The sequence below is a fragment of the Biomphalaria glabrata genome, chromosome 18 (genome assembly GCF_947242115.1).
Source record: "Biomphalaria glabrata chromosome 18, xgBioGlab47.1, whole genome shotgun sequence".
Classification (NCBI taxonomy): Eukaryota; Metazoa; Mollusca; class Gastropoda; family Planorbidae; genus Biomphalaria; species Biomphalaria glabrata.
In genome coordinates, this window is record NC_074728.1 from 429,823 (window position 1) to 450,408 (window position 20,586).

At 33.1% G+C, this 20,586-nt stretch overlaps 1 protein-coding gene across 3 annotated transcripts; it reads right to left on the reverse strand.

Annotated features, from left to right (window-relative positions):
• Positions 1 to 767: 767 nt before the first annotated feature.
• Positions 768 to 20,122, reverse strand: LOC129923944 (uncharacterized). Of its 3 annotated transcripts, none has more exons than XM_056017230.1 (9): positions 19,966 to 20,122; positions 15,559 to 15,630; positions 15,114 to 15,318; positions 14,326 to 14,439; positions 12,780 to 12,897; positions 9,819 to 9,957; positions 9,494 to 9,583; positions 9,025 to 9,113; positions 768 to 8,541 (listed from the first exon to the last, which is right to left on the reverse strand). In XM_056017230.1, exon 9 carries the CDS (start codon positions 6,581 to 6,583, stop codon positions 5,513 to 5,515), a length of 1,071 nt encoding a protein of 356 aa, XP_055873205.1. In that variant the 5' UTR covers positions 6,584 to 8,541; positions 9,025 to 9,113; positions 9,494 to 9,583; positions 9,819 to 9,957; positions 12,780 to 12,897; positions 14,326 to 14,439; positions 15,114 to 15,318; positions 15,559 to 15,630; positions 19,966 to 20,122; the 3' UTR covers positions 768 to 5,512. The 3 variants fall into 3 exon arrangements, with proteins under 3 accessions (XP_055873205.1, XP_055873206.1, XP_055873207.1); XM_056017231.1 differs by lacking the exon at positions 19,966 to 20,122 and adding an exon at positions 17,631 to 17,649; XM_056017232.1 differs by lacking the exon at positions 15,559 to 15,630 and having other exon boundaries at positions 19,966 to 20,113.
• Between the last annotated feature and the right edge of the window lie 464 nt (positions 20,123 to 20,586).

Here is a 20,586-nt window from a genome sequence, read left to right on the forward strand (position 1 = left end):
TTACCATTCTAAATCTAATCATTGACACTAAGTCATTACCATTCTCAATGTAATCATTGACACTAAAAAATTAGCATTCTTAATCTAAAAATTGACATAACATTCTCAATGTAATCATTGACACTATGACATTACCATTCTCAAAGTAATCATTGACACTAAGACTTTCCATTCTTAACTAATCATTGACACTAAGTCATTACCATTCTCAATCTAATCAATGAGGTTAAGATGTTTCCATTATCAATCTAATCATTGACACTAAGACATTACCATTCTCAATCTAATCATTGACATAACATTCTCAATGTAATCAATGACACTAAGACATTACCATTCTCAATGTAATCATTGACACTAAGACATTACCATTCTCAATCTAATCATCGACACTAAGACATTACCATTCTCAATCTAATCATTGACACTAAGACATTACCATTCTCAATCTAATCATTGACACTAAAAAATTACCATTGACACTAAGACATTACCATTTTCAATATAATCATTGACACTAAAAAATTACCATTGACACTAAGACATTACCATTTTCAATATAATCATTGACACTAAGACATTGCTATTCTCAATGTAATCATTGACACTAAGACATTACCATTCTCAATTTAACTATTTGTACCGTCTTGAATGGTGTGAATGTTGATTGAATGGTATAAGGGCCTCTTCTGGCCTTGATGTAGTGTTCTTGTATTCTTAATCAAACACATTACATATTATGGATAAAATAATTACAAACTACTCTCTGGCAGACAAATATTTATTACATCAAATAATAGTTCATAAAGTAGGCAATCTCAGCCATAAAATATCATGAATTATTTCACATCAAATACAAACTACATCCATAGAAATATCTCCAATTAGGTACTCATATTATTTAAACCAATTTCATAAAACAGAGACACCTACGTCTCTTGATACATCATGGCGCTAACTTACTAAAAAATCGTGGTCATGTGATCAAAAATGGTACCTCTTTGCTCGACAATGTGTAAGACCCATTTTCACGTGAACTGAAATCATCTCGTGCATCTCACTCTAATCATAGTGTTACACCATTCACACTAAGACATTACCATCCTCAATCTAATGATTGTCTCAGTGTTATCATTGGCACTAAGACATTACTATTCTCAATGTAATCATTGACACTAAGACATTACCATTATCAATCTAATCAATAACACTAAGACATTACCATTCTCACTGTTATCATTGACACTAAGACATTACCATTCTCACTGTTATCATTGACACTAAGACATTACCATTCTCACTGTTATTATTGACACTAAGACATTAACATTCTCAATCTAATCATTAACACTAAGACATTACCATTCTCCATCTAGACAAAATTTACATGGTCACAGTTTAAAAGTGAGTAAAGCAACAAACAACAATTAAATTTAAGAATCTATATTCATTACCCAGCTCAAATACAAACAGATGCTTAGATAATAATAAATAATTAATAATATAAATAAAAAATTAGTATAAAAAATATCAATAGTGCAACAACTTGCATTTTTTTTTTTTTGCATTTGCATAGTAACAGAACTGGTATAGAAAAATACAAAAGACATAAATGTGGGAGCCACCGCTGGGCCAAAGTAAAAACACAGCATATTTTTATTTTTTTAAGCATTGTTCACCCCAGCAGCAGTAAATCGCTACATGGCAAAATAACAAAGCAAAATTTGAGTAATGGTTTAATAATAATAATGATGCTGAAGATAAAAGATGAGTGCAGTGTTTTTATAAACCCTATTACAACCTACTTTCCTCTATGGCAAAAAGGTGCCTGAGTTAATCTTTATAGTGCTTACAGGAGCACCCCGTTACGCCATCCTTGAAGATACCATTTGGCATGCAGTCACCCCCCATGTGGGATAATTTTCCAACCCATCACAGCTGTTGAATAAGTATTTCTTCTATACTACCCACACCAGCCTCCAGCAGAACATTTTTTTAAGGTAGTTCTGCCAGTGTATGAAAGTTTGGTGAGAACTACTGCTTGGATATATATATATATATATTTAATTGTGAAACTTGAAAAAACTTCTTTTTATGAAACAAAACTAAATATAACTTTTATTACAACATAACACTAACCCTAATACTAACCTAGATGAAATGAAATAAATCTAGTAGCAATAATATAAAATGGTATTTTAAGTATTTTAAACAAAATCTAACTCACTACAAAAAACCTGTCTGTACAGTTTCAGATCCCTGGGTAATTTGCATTACACTAGACCATTTTTGTAATTTCACCATCCTCACTGCATATCCGACAACCAATCGCTAATTTCTCAACGTTACCTTGGAAACACCCACACACACACACTCCATAACACTGCTATACACATTTTTATGAACATACAAAACATAAACATTGTATAATTATGTCTTTATATAACTTTTGTTTTATAATTATTTTATCTAAGTAATTGACTAAGTAATTGTAATCATCGTCCTAAATATAATTTTGAGATCGTTTTCTAGTCTTAACATTACAAAAGATAACAATCTAAAAGGTTAATAGTTATTGAGCTAACAAACTAATATTAGAAAATGGTAAAATAAAAAAATCACTGAATACAATATATTTACAGGGTGCGTCAAAAAAATGTATACACACTTTGAACTGTCATAGACAATTTATTTCCTGTTCTACAATGCTAAATTTCAGCACATGGAAAGCTTAATGTCTAATTAAAGTCAAAGTCATCAAGATAAGGCAGAGGAAATGGTTGGGAGGAAGGGGGTCTGTCAATGAACGTTGAATGGTGTAATATTGAGTTCTTACTTCCTGAAGTACTCTAGACACGTGACAAGACAAACACTATAGGACTGACTCAAGTCCGTTCAGCAGACAACATGAAGTTTATTTTACTATAATAATAATAATATACTGCACTCCTTGTTAGTGCTACAAGTCAAGAAATAATAATCCTATCCGCATAACAGCGGTATCAAAAGTATCCAATACGTTAACAACAAATCATGTCCGCATCTCAGCGGGCAACACTGTGTAGAAATATAGATTAACTAATACATGTCTCAAAAGACCACTGGCAACAACTGCCCACAAGTTACTTTCTAACTGAAATTACTACAGACTTTTCTAAGTCGCTACTGTCCATCCCGGACTAAAATATACTTGACCACTCTGTCCAAAGAATAACACTTGACTTCTAACTTGACTTCACTTGTCTGCTTTACTTGACTGACTGACTGACTTCAAAGTCAACTTTATTCATTCTACTTCCTGTTTTCTACATTAGGAATTCCACATGTCTTTTAAACTATTAACATGGCGTGAACTTTAGATCATGCAATGTCAACTAAGACTGTGACATTACACCCTTTCCCTCAAAAAAAAAAGATTTTGTAAAAATCTTTTGAAATTTAAGTAATAATACTATTATATGTATAGTCACATCTTTTGAGAGAGAAATAATCCATACAAATGTACAATGTGTGCTATAATCTCTGGCACATGTCTTATCATGCCATCAAAAAATTTGATGAGACTAATATATGGTCTCATTTGACCTTACAATATTTGAACAAATATTTGTCTGTGTAGACAATACTCATAGTTGTCAACATTACTCAAAAGGCAAGTGTTTCTTTACACAAAATTTCAAAGTAAATTCTCAATTTATCAAAAGAATGCTTTCAATATTAATTTTACAAAGGAATGAGCAGCCATGAAAAATGCTCGTATACAAATATACTTAGTTTATCCCATCAGGTTACATAATCAAATGAAAAATATTGACAATGGTTACATGGTCAAATGAAAAGATATTGGCAATGTTCTTTAAAATAAATCAATGCAAGTCAAATGTATCTATAATAAATATTTATGTTGTCTCAATGGTTTATGTACAAAAATAATGGCAATGTTTTGACAATGCTACTAAATCATGAAAGTCAAGAAAATATATTCTTTAATGATGATTTATGAGGAACATATTTAAATCATCAAAGTCATAAGCATATTAAAGCATCAAGGTCGTTATCATGATATTCATTTGGCTCATATGTCTTACTGTGAGCACAAGTTCTTTTAACATAAGTGTAAGTTACAATCTTCTCTCAAAAAAATGAATCAGCTTTTCACGTTATGTAACATCAAATATGTTACTTCGAGCCATTAATAGTGCTCTAATAGTCTTCATCACTCAAATACAATGTTCTATTCAAAAATCAAATATATTACTTTGAGCCATTAATAGTGCTCCAATAGTCTTCATGAATCAAGTACAATGTTCTTTCAAAAATCAAGTATATTACTTCGAGCCATTAATCATGCTTCGATAGTTTTCTCATATCCATACAATATTCTTCTCAAAATTAGTGTTATCATCACATAATATAAAATATACTGCTTGAGCCATCAATAATGCTCCAAAAGTTTTGTCATTAAATACAATTTTCTCCTCAAAAAATATCAGTGTCTACGACACACATCAAATGTATTGCTTCACGAGCCATCAATAATGCTCAAATAATTTTCTCATATTAAATACAATCTTCTCCTCAAAAAATCAGCGATTACATCACACATTATATATATTACTTCATGAGCCATCAATAATGCTCCAATACTTCTCATATTAAGTACAATCTTCTATTCAAAGATTCAGTTTGCATTACACAGTATCAATTATTTTTCAAGCCATCAGTAATGCTCAAATAGATCTCACTAATTAAATACAATATTCTTTTCAAAAAATCATTGTTTGCATTACATATCATCAAGTGTATCGTTTCAAGCCTCCAATTAAGCTCAAATAGTCTTCAAAACTGATATGTGGGAAAAAATAAATTCATCAGTGAAGATCAATGTCACAGTCATATCTATACAATTTACAAAGGTTATGTACATTTGAAAAAATGAAAAATACATTTCAATAAATAGTGTCACATACTCAGGTTTTAATATGACTGCGTTCTGTTCAAATGGACTCTTGGAAAAATAATTTACACATATGCAAAAATTGGGCACATATGACCTTTTGAAGTGTCATGTGTACAAATACAATCATAGTTATATGTAGAATATGGAATCAACAGATTCAATGAATTACACTTGTACTGGCTAATGAGTCCTTAACGGTGCTAGTGTTATGTAAAATAGTGTGATAATTATAGTTGTTGACTTATGTGAACAATGTCATTGTTTAGTTATATTACTGATATTTAATGATTTTGTGATGGTGTTGTATCCTATTGTATAATAAACAAAATTGTATGTTGTGCTGCCCTATGTCTAGCTTGCTAACTACTAGTGTCATGTGTGTTTCCAGTTCTAATGTTACTGTTTCATGATGCGTTGTCCAGCCGGTTTGTAAGTAATGGATAGGAATTATTTTCTGGAGTTGAGTTCATGAATGCTACATGTTCGTGTTCGTGAGTGTCGATGGTTGCGGCTGAGTTGTCATAACTGCTAGGGCGTCTATGGATTCTATTGTTATTGCTGTCTTCTTTGATAGTTTTGGAAGTTGTAATTATCGTTGTTGGTGTTGTATTGCCTTCTTCTATCATTAGGGCTGTAACTTTGGGTTGCTCTGCTGTTTCTTCTGTTGTCATATTTATTGTCTCGATATGTGCCACTTTGATACTGGAAAGTGCTTCTGTTGATTGATCTACATTGGCTCTTTATGTGACCCTTTATGCCGCAGTTAAAGCAGGTTTTATTGTTGCTGCTGTATTTGAATTTACTTGAATCAGTGTTAATGGTGGCAGCTATTTGATGGTCTCTTCTGTCGATGGTGTGATTGGGATGGCTGTCTTTGAATAAATTCAGGTTAGTTATGAGTTCTGTTTCGTTTTTAATTTTCTTCTCTTTCAGGAAAGTGAAAATGTTGTCTGTAACATTCAATAGTACACTGTCAATTAAGAACATATCAATGATTTGGTCTGGTCTCATCATATCACAGTTGGAGAGTTCAAGCCACTTTAAGATATTTTGCTTAATTTCAAAAATAATTCTGTTGTAATCACCGTTCTTTTGCAATCTGATGTCTCGAAAGAGTTTTCTGTAGTGGTCCTCGAATTTGCCAAAGTGTTCGAGGAGTCTGTTTTTCACAGCCTTGTAGTCAGTCTTTTGTTCAGGTGTCAGGGTGGCTATTATGTTCAGCGGTTCACCTGCAAGATTGGCGAGTAGGTGCTTGGCCATATCTCTAGGAGACATGTCATACGTTGAGGCTATGTGCTCAAATTGCACAATGTAGTTTTCAAGAGTTTCGTTTTTCTCATTGAACTTATGGAACTTCGAGACGTATGGTTTGGCTTGCTGTGTCAGTGGTTGTAATATGTTCGGATTCACTTTTGCAGCTTCCAGTTTAGCTAACTCAACTTTTCTCTCTATTTCTTTCATTTCTTTCTGATGCGCTCTTTCTGCCGCTCGTTCATCTCGTTCCGCTACTTCACGTTCTTTCTTCTTTAATTCATCCAATTCTCTTTCGATAAATTCTCTTTTCTTTTCACCCTTCAATTCCATTTCTCTGGCCAACTCCAAGATTTTATCATAGGTAGACATTGTTGATAGGTATGGGTTTAGGCTTCAAGTGTGTATAATGTCAATAAATATTAAATAATCTTCAACGTGTATAAAGTCAACAAATATATAGGATTCCAATCTGTATGTAGTATTAACTGTGTAGTGAGTGCTTAGTTATCAAAATACAAATAATAATGTCTCACTTTGCATGTATATTTGATATTTAAATAATAGATGGCCAATAAATGTGTTGAGTTTGTAATCAATGTGTGCCAAATACAATGTACAAATGAGTCAATAGTAATAAGTGTTGCGTCAAAATGTACCAACAAAATAATCAGAGTACGAGAAATGTGTCAATACAAAATAAGTACAAGAGCTCAAAAAATAAGGCTCTAATTCAAGTGATAGTATATATGTACACAATATTATTACTTCAAATATATCTTTGTAACATGTTATATGTGCAGTGAAAAAATGAAAAAAAAATTAATTAATGAGAGAATAAAGAGATAAATTAAAGTATAGGTGACGAACACAAAAACAATATAGATAACAATACAGTCTGCTTTAAAAGAAATCAATAAATAGAAGACTTTGACAAGAGAATCACAGATATGTAAATACAAGACTTACACAAACAAACAATATGAATACAAAGAGAAATCACACTACGATTGTACAAACAAAACTATATACCACTAAACAAAAAATTTCCAAATGATCTAGAAGTCCCTACCGAACAAGGCTGGTCTACTCGGACCTTATTAGGACTAGGAGAACAACAAGAAAATCCCTAAAGATCCCTATCAGATGAAGTGAAATGGAACGGAACAAATAAATTGTGCCGATTCAGTCTCAAAACATAAGACAGACCCACGCCGACCGCCCTTTAAGGTAACAAATTTAAAAAATGAAAATCAATTTAATATGGTTCCAAGAGTTATCAATCACTAACTCTATATATAATCAACTTCAATTACTGCTATACCACAGCAAAATCAATGTACTTTATTAATCATATGAATATATTCAATCCTTAATTATAACTTACAGACTTTCTTTTGTAGACTGATCTAGATTAATCCTCTCGTAGCTTGTCAAATACAAATACAGCTTGAGTAGTTCAATAATAATCCATGGGTAAGGTAACTAAGTAATCCGATTGAGAATACACATCAATGTGAGCATCAAAGTAGTAGTAAAATAATCCAGTCATATGCCATAAGATGGCTCAAATGCTCAAGTAATGTCAAAAAATATTTCCTCTTGACCTTTACAATTAACACAAGTCCAACAGGTAATCCAAATAATCCAATAAGATAATCCAAAATGTAAGTGTAGTAATGCAGGCATGTGTTATTTCTTCGGCGTACAACGATGACTAGGAGAGCGCCAATAGGTACAAGTTAGTCCAACTTCAACGTCAAAGATCAATAATCCAAAAGTACTTGAACATTCGTATAAATAATCCAACAGTACTTAAGTGGAGAACTTCAGCTTAGATAATCCAAATATGTAAAGTCTCTGAAAAATTAGAATGACCATAAGTGAACAGAGGTCTAAATGGAGGACCTTCTGTATAGCAATGTAAGGTGAAACCTCGACAATGCAAGAGCGTGTCAAAAGTTGGTGACGAGCGCTCACGTGGAAACGATGTATCATCTGTCTTCAGGCGACGCCTTGAATTTTTCACCCACACAAATGTATCAGCTGTCTTCGAGCGAAGCCTTGAGTTTTTCACCCACACAAATGTATCAGCTGTCTTTGAGCGACGCCTTCAGTTTTTCACCCACACAAATGTATCAGCCGTCTTCGGTTTCTGCCGATGGTGATGTCACGCCGTGCTAAATCTCAAGATGTCGACAATAGTGGAGAAATAGGCATTGACCAGGTTTAAAATATACATATAAGATCCTTTTTTGTCCAGTAGATATAATGGTCAGTTTGTAGACTTCATCAAGCCCTAACTTGAGAACTGCTTGATCAGACACAAACTGTGAAAGATGGAATGTGATAATATGAATATATATATATATATATATGAATACAATATTAAAGTGCTGACTTATTTATTACTAAAGCATCTCCAGATTTTCTTTTGCTAAGTCTTTCTTTTAACCAACTGGTGTGGCACAGCAGTAGGCTCTTTTTTTTTTTCATTGCAAGTCTATAGTTATTTTTAAAAAATCTTTTTGTCTACCAACACTCTTTAAACTATTTCCCAGGTGGATTCCCTTCTTTAAATTTCTGTCTGTTAACATTTCAGCAAAGGTACAAGATATGAATACATTGCTTATGTCCTGAGAATGTTCTGCATTAGACACTTTAGGCCTACTCTGCTACTCTATCACCTAAATAAATTAAGTTATGCTTCTTTTCCTTGGTCTTTGTTTCACTGCCAAGTTTGATACTTAATACAAAAAGAGTCAAAGGAATTCATCAGATTAATTTAATATTTAAAAATAGAATTGACTCACCATTAGCTGTCCCAATGAATGAACCATAATGTCAGGTTGACCATTAACCCTATCTTACTGTACCAGACATTCATGCTTGTTAGTTTAGCCTAAAGATAACAATGGTAGTGATATTTAGCTGCAAAACATTCTACTAAATTTATATAACTGGTAATAAATTATTGTTAAAACAAAAGAAAGTCCATAGAAAAGAGATACAAATAAAACATAAAACAGTCTAATTTAAAACTAAATAAAATGATTAATTTAAGACTGGATGGCTGCCTGGTTGTGCAGTATGCACACTGGATTATCTTTCACAATGGTGCCAGGTTCATATTCTGCCAGCTGACATCAAACTTTTGAATTCATTTGTCAGTAATTATATTTTCTTTTTTTTTAATACAAGCCTCATGCAATAGCAGTCTTTAACTTTTTCTTTATTGTTATAAATTATTTTAAGCAGAAGAATCTAATGAAATATACTTACAAAACTTCCTTTAAGATTTCAAGTTAAAAGTTGTGGGTGAACATCATCCCAGGGTATACCAGGACCTATACAGATAGAGTGGTCATGAGTCTGAAATACAAATAAAGTGATTGTGTCTAAAAAACTTTTTTCTTTTATTAATCAGAGTTAATATGTCATCTAGGTATGTCAAATAGATAGGTTTTCCAACCTGTAGGTATGTCTGACAGATATGTCATAAATAGTCTTACAGTCTAGTAATGTAACATGCTACAAATTTTTTCTTTAGAATCTTAAGGGGAGGGGAGGGAGGTAAGAAGAGTGCTTTTAAGAAATTATGTCTCACTATGGTTTCAATTACAATGGTCAGGTCAGTTCATCAGGGCTGATCAATCCAACATAAGATCCACTATTTGGTAATTTACCTACGCCACTGTCATGCTTTAAATATTTCCAGCCAATAGAAGTAAATTGAGTTGTATGTGCTGAGAAAGGAAAACAAAAAAATGTTTGTAAAATGTTTCACATATTTTAGTTGTTCCTTCAGAGTTGAAGATAATTTACTTCCTAGTCCTAACTTCCAGCAGGATGACAGCAGGCAGAGTATTAACCCAGGACCATCGAGAAGTCCAAACAATATACCACACGACCAGGCAGCCAGCCTGTATGTATTATAAGTGTGATTCAATATGTTATAAATCTATATTTTATATATGTTATAAGTGTGATTCAATTTGTTTAAAACTACAAAATTCATTTTTTTTAGGTTTACTGTTTTTGACAGTCAAAATAGTGGTTTACATTTTTTTACCACCATTTAAGAATTCCGATTACAATACAAAATTTAAAAAAATAGAAAAAAAAAACACATACACACATACAAAAGATTTGTAAAAAGCCTTGGCAGTTACATCAAACATTTTTTCAAAACCAACAACATGCACATCCTTGATACAAAACACACACACTGGTCATTTTAGCCATAAGAGATGTACCTGTTACCAGATGTACCAGTAAGGTTGATTGGCTGTATTGTTAAAGATTAAAAGCAAACCATTATCCATACAGATCTAGTTTCACTAGAGAAAAGATTTTATTTCTTGGTATCCAAATTCTTATGTATAAGATTTCTATAATGTGTCTTCTTTCTACTATAACATGCTCAGTACACTTTTATTGTATAAATACGGTTAGGGTTATATAATTTGGCTCTAAATGAAAGATTTACCTGCTTTCCATATGAAGGGAGGGAGGGGGGGCAAACATTATAGTTGCTTGACCAAGGTTCTAATGCAGTCATAAGACCTTATCTAGTATGACAGTCGACTGTAGAAGCTTGCAATTAGATTCCAAGCAATAGTTCTACAAGTATATAGTGAATTTATAATGTAGCACATAAATTATAATTTCCAAAATCTAAACATAATTTTTTTATTGCACAAAGTTATCCAGCTAGAGCTAAATTTTAAAGTAAGAGGCAATTCACAGTTGGAAACATATGAAAATATAAAGTAAAAATATTAATGTCCATTATGCATCAGGTTTAATTACAAAATGAGGATACTGAACACTTCAAGAACTTTAAATATTTCCTTTTCCACAACCAAGGTAACCAATCGAGCCTAGTAGGAAGCGTGGTCAAGAGGCCAACTACGCTTGAACTTGGCTTAGCTTGGCTGCCTATGAAGGGGGCAAGAGGTTCGACACACTACTCGAGTTGAGTTGTGCTTACTGAGTGCTTTAAGGCAGTTAGAAAACCTACTCCCACTGGTCCACAAATGAGATTGGACCATAGTGCTCTGAGCATGCTATAAGCATGAATGTAGCACTATATGAAAGCCATAATTTATTTATATAGTAAATATTTAGGGTTAGAAACATGCTTACAATTCAAGTAGATTTCCTTATTGAATGACACTACAAAATGTAATCATGTATGATCTGGATATTCTTCTTTGTTTTTATTATTCATTAACTTCAACAGACCTACTTTTTTTTCAGTGTCAGAGCAGAAGCACCAACAGATGTTTCATTTTTTTTTTATCTTTTTAAAAAAAAAAGACTCACAACATAGCAAGTAAACTGCTTTACTATCGAAATTAGTGGAATTAAATCGAAATCTATTAAGGTGAATAGATAGTTCCAGACAGGATGCATGCCATAGTTTTACTTCTTCTAGACTTAATCATTATTTCAATTTATCAGACAATAGTTATCCAGATAACGATCCTGACTACCAGGTCGTGCAGTTTGCGCACTGGACTGTCGATCAGATTTATCGATGGTCTCTGGTTCAAACCCTGCCTGCTCCCATCCCCCGTCACCCTGCGGGAGGTTTGGACTAGGAAGTAAACTATCTTCAACTCTAAAGGGACATCCGAAACATGTAAAACAATTTACAAACATTCCAAAGATAAATACATGTTAAATTAGTTATAACTTATGAAGACATATAGCTATTGACATAGTTTTGATTTAAATTTGAGGATAAAATGTAAAAACAAAAAAACCTTCATTAAAATTATAACAAATATATAGTTGTATATTCTATAGCCCCATTTTCTAAAAGATCAATAGCAAATATTCTTTTTTTATGCTTTGTTTAAGCCTGCTTAGCATACTTTATAAAAGTGCATAATTTGACTATAGTAAGTATTGCTTATAATATTAGCTTTTTCTTGCATCAAAGTAAATCAGAAATATTATTTTAAAATCAATTGTTGTGGCTCAGAAAAGAAAAAATGTCTGAAAAAATTATTATAATAGTTGCGGATTAAAATGTAATAAGAATGCCTTTTAAAACTTGCAATCTATAGGGCAGATGATGTAAATGTCATCTGTTTCTGTGGCCTACAGTTATAAAGGTATCATGATATGGCCAGCACAATGATAAACCTTCTTTACTTTCCCCAACTAATGTCATTAAAATTGCACAGACTTGAGGCACTCTATGATCCTGAAATTCAAAAACAATCTTGACCAAGATTTCAATCTGCACTTAACCACTTAAGTCCCCCCCCCAATTAAAAAAAATCAAATGTTCCATTATGAATCAGCACATCATCATTTGCAGAGAGAATTGCTGCCAATCTTTTGGCTATACAGGATATAGCTAGCTTAAGTACAATAACGATAACTTTATTCAAGAATTTTTAACTTTGGCTGAATGTGCATTGTGACAAGCTAATTCAGGAACTGGCTTATACTGTAACATTTATTTAAATATTTTAGACTAAAATTACAACTATTATACACTAAAATAAAATGTTATTTCATTCACTATGCCATTATGTTATGGAGTGTTTACCCTGGCCCAGCATCCTCCTCCTTTTGCAGCATTACATGTACTGTAATCTTCAGGGGCCCAAAGACTTTTTCCAGTGATGTAAGCCTCCAGAGAATCATATGTCCTTGGATAATGGCAGCTGTGAACAGAATCACTTTTGCATAACACTTTCCAAAACTATTTACATATATTAATATATGCCTTTATTCTAAAAGCAACCTCATAATAATATACTTATTCTTTTAAAAGTTTCATAGAATTTATTACATGCTAGATATCCTTATATGTTCACCTAGATGTCTACAAGCTAGCAGAGCTGTTTGTTAGAAAGTTGATTAGATCTTTCCAAACTCAGAAAACCACTTTCAAAACTTAATAAATAATGAACAATACACAAGTTACACCTAAAATAAAAATGCCAACAAAAGAGCTATTCAGGCTTCAGATGGGAACCCACAGGCACAAGGCACAGAGGAAGACCAAAAAGAACAGGACAACACAATCTTCATTTCTTCTAGATTACAGGCATTACTTCAAAAGAGAATATAATTATGTCTTATGCATTTCATGATCAATCTAGTCATGCATGTTAATAAGTTACTTCAACTCTACTAAGTCATTGGTTTTCCTGTCTGATTGAGGCATCCCTTTCCCCTCTCTAATGGCACTAGGGAAAATTGAAAATAATTATGTGGTGTCTTTTTGTCTGTTTCTATCTCATCATCACTAGCTTTGGGGAGTAAAAAACTTAACCAACATACCCAATAGCATAAACAGATTTAGCTCATTTTTTTTTTTTTATCTTTTAAGATGTCATGAGCAATATCCCATCCTTCATCATGTGCTATAATTAAAATATTTTTAAAAGCCATTTAAATCCCAAGCCCAGGTGAAAAAGGAGGAGGGTTTGGCGTGGGGCTAGCGACCCCCACCCTGTAAAACCACTATTGCTACAGAAACGGCAAACTCGACACACCAGGTGGGAGGAGGCTTCAGACATTGCCAGATCTTTATGGAGACAGCTTGCCGCCCAATGCGCCGAACGGCGCAGGAGGACCTAAGTCTAAAGTAAGTTTAAATCTAATGCATTTCTCAAAGTCTGCAAATAGAGAGATAAACAAAGATGTCTGGTAAATCTTGTATGCAGGCCTTCTAACAGAACTAATAATTTCAAAAACAAAAATGATTAGGAAAATATGACCCTAAATATACAATCTGTTGAATTTCAATAATCAATTTATTTATGAACCATCTGGTTTATTATATATTCAAAAAATATTTTGATATGTTTAAAAGCTATAGAAGATTGTCCTTATGATCACTTGAGAAAAAATGTCAATATACATTAAAAGTCAGAATACTTTTTATATCATTTCTACAATGATTCACTATAGAATAAGTGATGCCTTGTGATGACAAGAAACTAATCTTTAACTCTTGGACAACTATCAGATACATCCAATATGATCTGGTAAAAACAAAGATCTTCACTTTTTCCAAAAATATACAAGTATTATTATACAGTATGTCTTATAAAGATAGTATAGTATAAAATGTAGACAATTACCTTTATAATAAGTCCCAAGATAAGTTAGGAATGCAGTATTTTCCGTGGCTGTGCAGCCCCAGCTGAGACCTACATATTTATATAATCAACACTATAGCCTCTCTCATTCCATATCTGATGAAGATAAATTAAAATTAGTTGTTAGATTTATACAAAGTCCCTGTGGGGCTGAGGGGCATACACCAGTTGGCTACCTTTCAAGGGGCTGGATTTAGAATTCCAGTAAGCACCACACATTTTCATAAATTTTCAATTTAGATTTGGCTTGAGCTATGTTGCAGAAAGGGTTAAGTAAGGGTTGGAAACAGCATGGAAATCTTCTCCCAAATACTGCTTCTCCCCACATGTTCCCCAAAGAGCTTAAACTGAGCACTGAGCAAGCTTTATGTTATGATAAACCAAAGAAAAATAATAAATAAATAAACATCTAAATTTCATTCAACAGAAAAGTAAAATCTAGACAGTCAACTGTTAATTAAGGCTAGTAGAAACTAGAACAAATATATTCGTTTTGTAGAGTTCATTTTCAAGAATGTTTTTTTTTTTTTGTTGCTATCTTGACTAAGGCTAACTCATTTGACACAGAGGGCATTTCAAACCCAAGCAAAGGGGCATAGCACTTGTAATACATATTAACATAAACTTTTTCATATAGAGTTAAATATAAATATCTTTATATTATGAACTAAACTGTGTATGTAATAGAGACCAACAAAAAAACAAAAACAGTCTAGAGAAAACCAATACATAAGACCATAGAAAGTGTAGGGGCAGCTACGGAAACTTACCCCAAAGTAGTCTATTGTTAAATTATGCCTTCTCTTAGCTCCAGTAATCCATCCCTTCTTTGTCTACTCAATCAATCATATACACTCTGGACTATCGTTTAGTGGTCTCCATGATCCTAGGTTAGACCCCTGCCTGCTGCCACCCCACATCTTCTTGTGGGACGTTCAAGCTAGAATGTAGTTGTTTTCAACTCTGAAGGAACATCTGAAACATGTAAAACATTTTTACAATAATCAGAATGGGTCACCACAATTTAGATCATGCACACATAATAATTCCAGACTCATCATAGATAATCAGTAAGTCAAAGTTAATAAGTAAATACTGTTTGCATCAGTTTAATTTAACTGAAAAAAACAACATTATTACATTATAATATATATGTCATAGAAAAAAGCAGTTTTAAAATCATAATCAAGAAATTACTATTTTTCTCAAATTTACCTTAATTATAAATAGTCTAAGATTTCATTCCCCTGAATCTCTGGATAGTTGACAAAGTAGTTTTGAAGTTGCCTAGGAAAACATTTTTTTTTAGGAATTAGTTTCAAAAAGATCAAACTCATGCCTGTAATAAACCTTCCTCAGTTACCAGTACTATAAAAAAAAATCCTGTGTTTGGTACCATGGGATCAGTTTAAGCTTTATTAGTCTCATTGTAATTTTTTCATTTATGTTTTGAATTCTCTTAATTAAATAACATTAAATCTCTAAAATCAGTGGCCTGACTTTAAACGTATCTGTTTGTTTCTAGTGTAACAGTGTAAGCTTACTTTATCAACTCTATGCAGTCTCATTTATTCTATTTTACATGTTTTTTTTTTTTATTTGCTTAGTTGTTGCTTTTTTTTTTTTTAAAGCATCAAATTTACATAAAGAAAAAAATAATATCTTTTTGATGTATTTTTTTTTCTGCCTTTTTATTATGTTTTTCTTTTAATAGGCCTACATAGTAACATAGATCTCTATATATTTTGAACTTCCAAATTACAGCAGTTTTTTGTTCAGAAACCATAATGATATTATGCTTAGACTTAGGTCCTCCCGCGCTGTTCAGCGCATTGGGCGGAGAGCTGTCTCCATAATGATCTGTCACTGGCAATGTCTGAAGCCTCCTCCCACCTGGTGTCCACTGTTCTGAGGTCCTCCATGAAGGTGTGTCGCCAGGTAATACGAGGACGTCCCTGTTTGCGCTTTCCTCGTTTTGGCTTCCATGTTATCGCAACTCTTGGTGTGTGTAATTCATTTTGACGTAGAACATGTCCCGCAAATCTCATGCGACGCTCAGTCACAACCTCACTAAGTGTTCGACTCCCAGTTCGGCATAGGATTTCCTTGTTTGAGATCCGGTCTGTGTAACTGACTCCCAAAATCCGTCTCAGCCATCTCTGTTGAGCCACATTTAGTCTTTTCTCAATTTTGACAGATGACTTCCACGTCTCACATGCATATGTAGCAGTTGGAATGACGATTGTGTTGAGAAGGTGTATTTTTGTCTCGAGTCCAATGGCTTGGCTAGTCCAAATAGGCTGCAGCCTTTGGAAAATGCTCCCTGCCTTTCCTATTCGACATGCTACATCATGGTAAGCATCTCCATCATTTGTTATGATGCTGCCAAGGTACGTGAACTTGTCCAGCTCTTCAAGCTTTGACTCGCCAAGTCTGACGGGGACACCCTTTGCCTTATATCCAACTCGCATAATTTTAGTCTTATCCAAGTTCATGCGGAGGCCAATTTTGGGTGCCTCTCTGTCTAGGCTCTCCGTCATTTCTTGAATGCATTTATTTGTAGCCCCGAGTAGTGCAACATCATCAGCAAAGTCCAAGTCTGCTGCACCCAGACAACGCATATCTCTGAGTACAGTAACCTGAAGTATCTGCTGCACCCAGACAACGCATATCTCTAAGTACAGTAACCTGAAGTATCTGCTGCACCCAGACAGCACATATCTCTGAGTACAGTAACCTGAAGTATCTGCTGCACCCAGACAGCGCATATCTGAGTACAGTAACCTGAAGTATCTGCTGCACCCAGACAGCGCATATCTCTGAGTACAGTAACCTGAAGTATCTGCTGCACCCAGACAACGCATATCTCTAATTACAGTAACCTGAAGTATCTGCTACACCCAGACAGCACATATCTCTGAGTACAGTAACCTGAAGTATCTGCTGCACCCAGACAGCGCATATCTGAGTACAGTAACATGAAGTATCCGCTGCACCCAGACAGCGCATATCTCCGAGTGTGTTTTTTGTTCCTAGTCCAGGACAGTTGGACTTTTTTGGATATATATAGTCTAAGTGTGGACTCTAACTATTTTTCTGTATTATAGTGCAAATAATGTAATTAAACATGTTCTATGTCGGTAAAGTGGCATTCTGAATCTTATTTTGTCGTTGTATGTGTCATTATAATAAATGGTATTGCCCAGGACTTGGGTACATTTAGCATGACACATAGATCTACATATATTTAATATTAGAGAGAAAATGAGTCTTGGACTGCACATTACCAAATTAGTTAATTTAATTAGGTTTGGACAAAGATGTACATTAGATTTATACAGATCTAGAGTCTAGTAGAGTATTTAAACGTTTGGAAACACGAACGGTTTGGAAACACCCATCGTATTTTTTTAATCACGGCGCTTTTATTGTAAAAGGAAATGGAAAGCTACTACATTGGTAATGCGCATGCATCATTTCTGTTTCTTTCCTGCACGTCTGCTATTCGTTGCTATCCAGACGATCGAGGTTACACTGGGTCAAAGACCACAGGTACGTGAACTTTTTTTTTTCTCCTACGTAGGGAAAATGAAACCAGGTCAGGGATGATTGCTATTTTTAAGCATCCTGACGTATTAACTATAGCAGACTTGTGTTTTAGGGTTTAAAAATGGTTGGAAAACACACACTAAACAGCCCAGATTATTCACTGAACAGAATTAGAAATAAAAGGGGGGTGATTACAATTATTTACAAATGTCATAAAGAAGCAAATGGAAACAGTAGTAAAATATAAGAGTAGAGCTAACTATGACTAAGTTAGATGTAATTGCTTTATTAATTTGATTTGTTTATAATACTTTTTTTTCTCTGTGACAGTCTAGATACCCGTATCCAATACTTGATCATCTATAAGTGTTTAGACTATATGGCTTCAGAGAAGAAAAGAAAATATATTCACCAAAAGCCTGAAATTGTTAAAGCTGCCCTAGAGGCAATTGATAAAAATGAAATGTCTCTAAGAAAAGGCAACTAACAATTTAAAGTTGTGAAGGACTTACAAGGAAAAAGTAGAAAAACAAATGCACAAGCAAGTAATAGAAAGGAAGAAACTAGAAACTAAGAAAATGAACAAACCGAATACTTCAAAAGACATAGATGAAGACAGCGATGACAATCCATTATTAAGAAGGGAGAGATGGAAAAAGAGCTGGCTGCAGGTGTTGATGGTGCTGACCAAGTAATAAATCAAACCACAAAAGATACTTGCTCAGATTGTGGCAAAAAGGTGGAAATATTTAGATCCTGTGTGAAATATGTGATCGGTGGCTTCATGTGGAATGCACTCACATGTCAAATAATTTGACAACTGAAGAACTTGAAGATCTTTCTTTTGTGTGTCAATTATGTTGCCCAGATCAATGATCTTGACATTGGGCGGTTTCCATGCCTTTATGCAAATATGCAAATTTTAATTGTATAAAATGAGTTAACATCTGCTGTATGTTTGTATTAGATTATTAGTGTATGTAGTATGTGTATAAAATGTATATATGTAAATATCTAAATGTAAATATGTTTAAAACAAACATTTCCTTTGCAGCTAAATAAATACTTAAAGGCTAAATATGTATATAAATATGTAAATGTTTTTTTGTAAAATTGTAAAGATCAATTGTAAATATTGGCTGTATATTTGTATATATATATATATATATATATATATATATATATAAATGTAAATATATATATATGTTTAAAAAAACATTGTGTTGTTATTGTTTTATTTCTTTGAAATCAAATTAATGAAAATACCAAAATATTTATAACAGAGTTTAAATATTAAACATCTCCTGCATCAAGCAAAAAAAAACAAAAAAAAAACAACATCATGAACATGTATTTTTATAAGGGGGAGGGGACATTGATATCACCTAAAATACTACAAGTCTAGGCACTCTAGGCAACCATATTTAAACTCCAAACTAAATAAAAAGAAATAATAGATGCTGAAGTAAATGTTAAAAATGACTTTAGTTAGGAATCTTAAATTAAAATTAATTTTAAAAAGATTTTAATTAACGTGTTTACAAATTCTTCTCAGTGTATTCATTTGTTGCACCTCGAGAAAAAGTGTTTTCAAATGTTGACGACCCTACACTACAGTAAGTTTACATAAATTTCAATATGAAAAATGCAATGCAGAGACTTGCAACAAACTTATTATTATAGATTAAAGTTGAAGATTTTCTGGGTACTTTATTTTTTTTTCTAGGTAATGTCATTACTGAACTATAAATAAAAAACAAAAGATCGTGCCAAAGTGTTTCCAAACGTTTAAATACTCTATAATTCATAACATGTTATTGTTATGATGACTGGTAATCTGATTATAATTATGACATGCCACATGGTGTAAAATAAAAATGATAAGATTCAACTTGGCAGAATTTAAGTCATTGCATGACTAGATGCATGACGCGTAGGACATAATAATCTTCTTTTTTTTCAAAGTAACGTCTGGGGACTCTGTATTTTATAAGATAAGAAGATTCAACAATCTAATTCTAATATATCTAGATATCTGTCCAGTCGTCTAGATCTAGATCTAGATCTACTTACGGTAAAATCTGCGGCGTCCTTGTCCTTATCTACCTTTTGTTGGCAGTGGCCAGGGAATGGTTGAGTGTGGTGACTTTATTATAGGCTAATCTTATCTTTTAAATTACAGACACGTCTTCAAGAAGACATGCTAATTACGTCAAATGCGTTTAATGTGTCAATCTAGTCATGCATGTTAATAAGGGGCTGATCCAGGCAACCCATTCCAGACTCTAATGGCACTAGGGAAGAAGAACTTGTACTTGTAATCAAGGGCGATTGGATGTCAAAATCGGTCCAGGCATTTCTAAACAGTACATTTCGTAAATTGTATATCATTTGATGGGTCTCCAATTATATGCCTATCTGTTCTCAAAATCATTGGGTTTTTTTAATGACGTATTGATAAATGTATGCATGCTCTATAATACTCTATATCTTTAAAAGAAATATAGGACTTATGTTGCTTTTGAATCGTCCTAAAGAATGAAGCCTACTAATAGCACTGTCTACGTATGTAGGCTATTACATTATTTTTGAACATGTGTGAGATTAAATGAGTATTACACTGTAGTCTGTAAAAGATGTATTTAACTTGATGCTCATATAGCCCCTTATATAAGAGAATATTATAAAACCTTT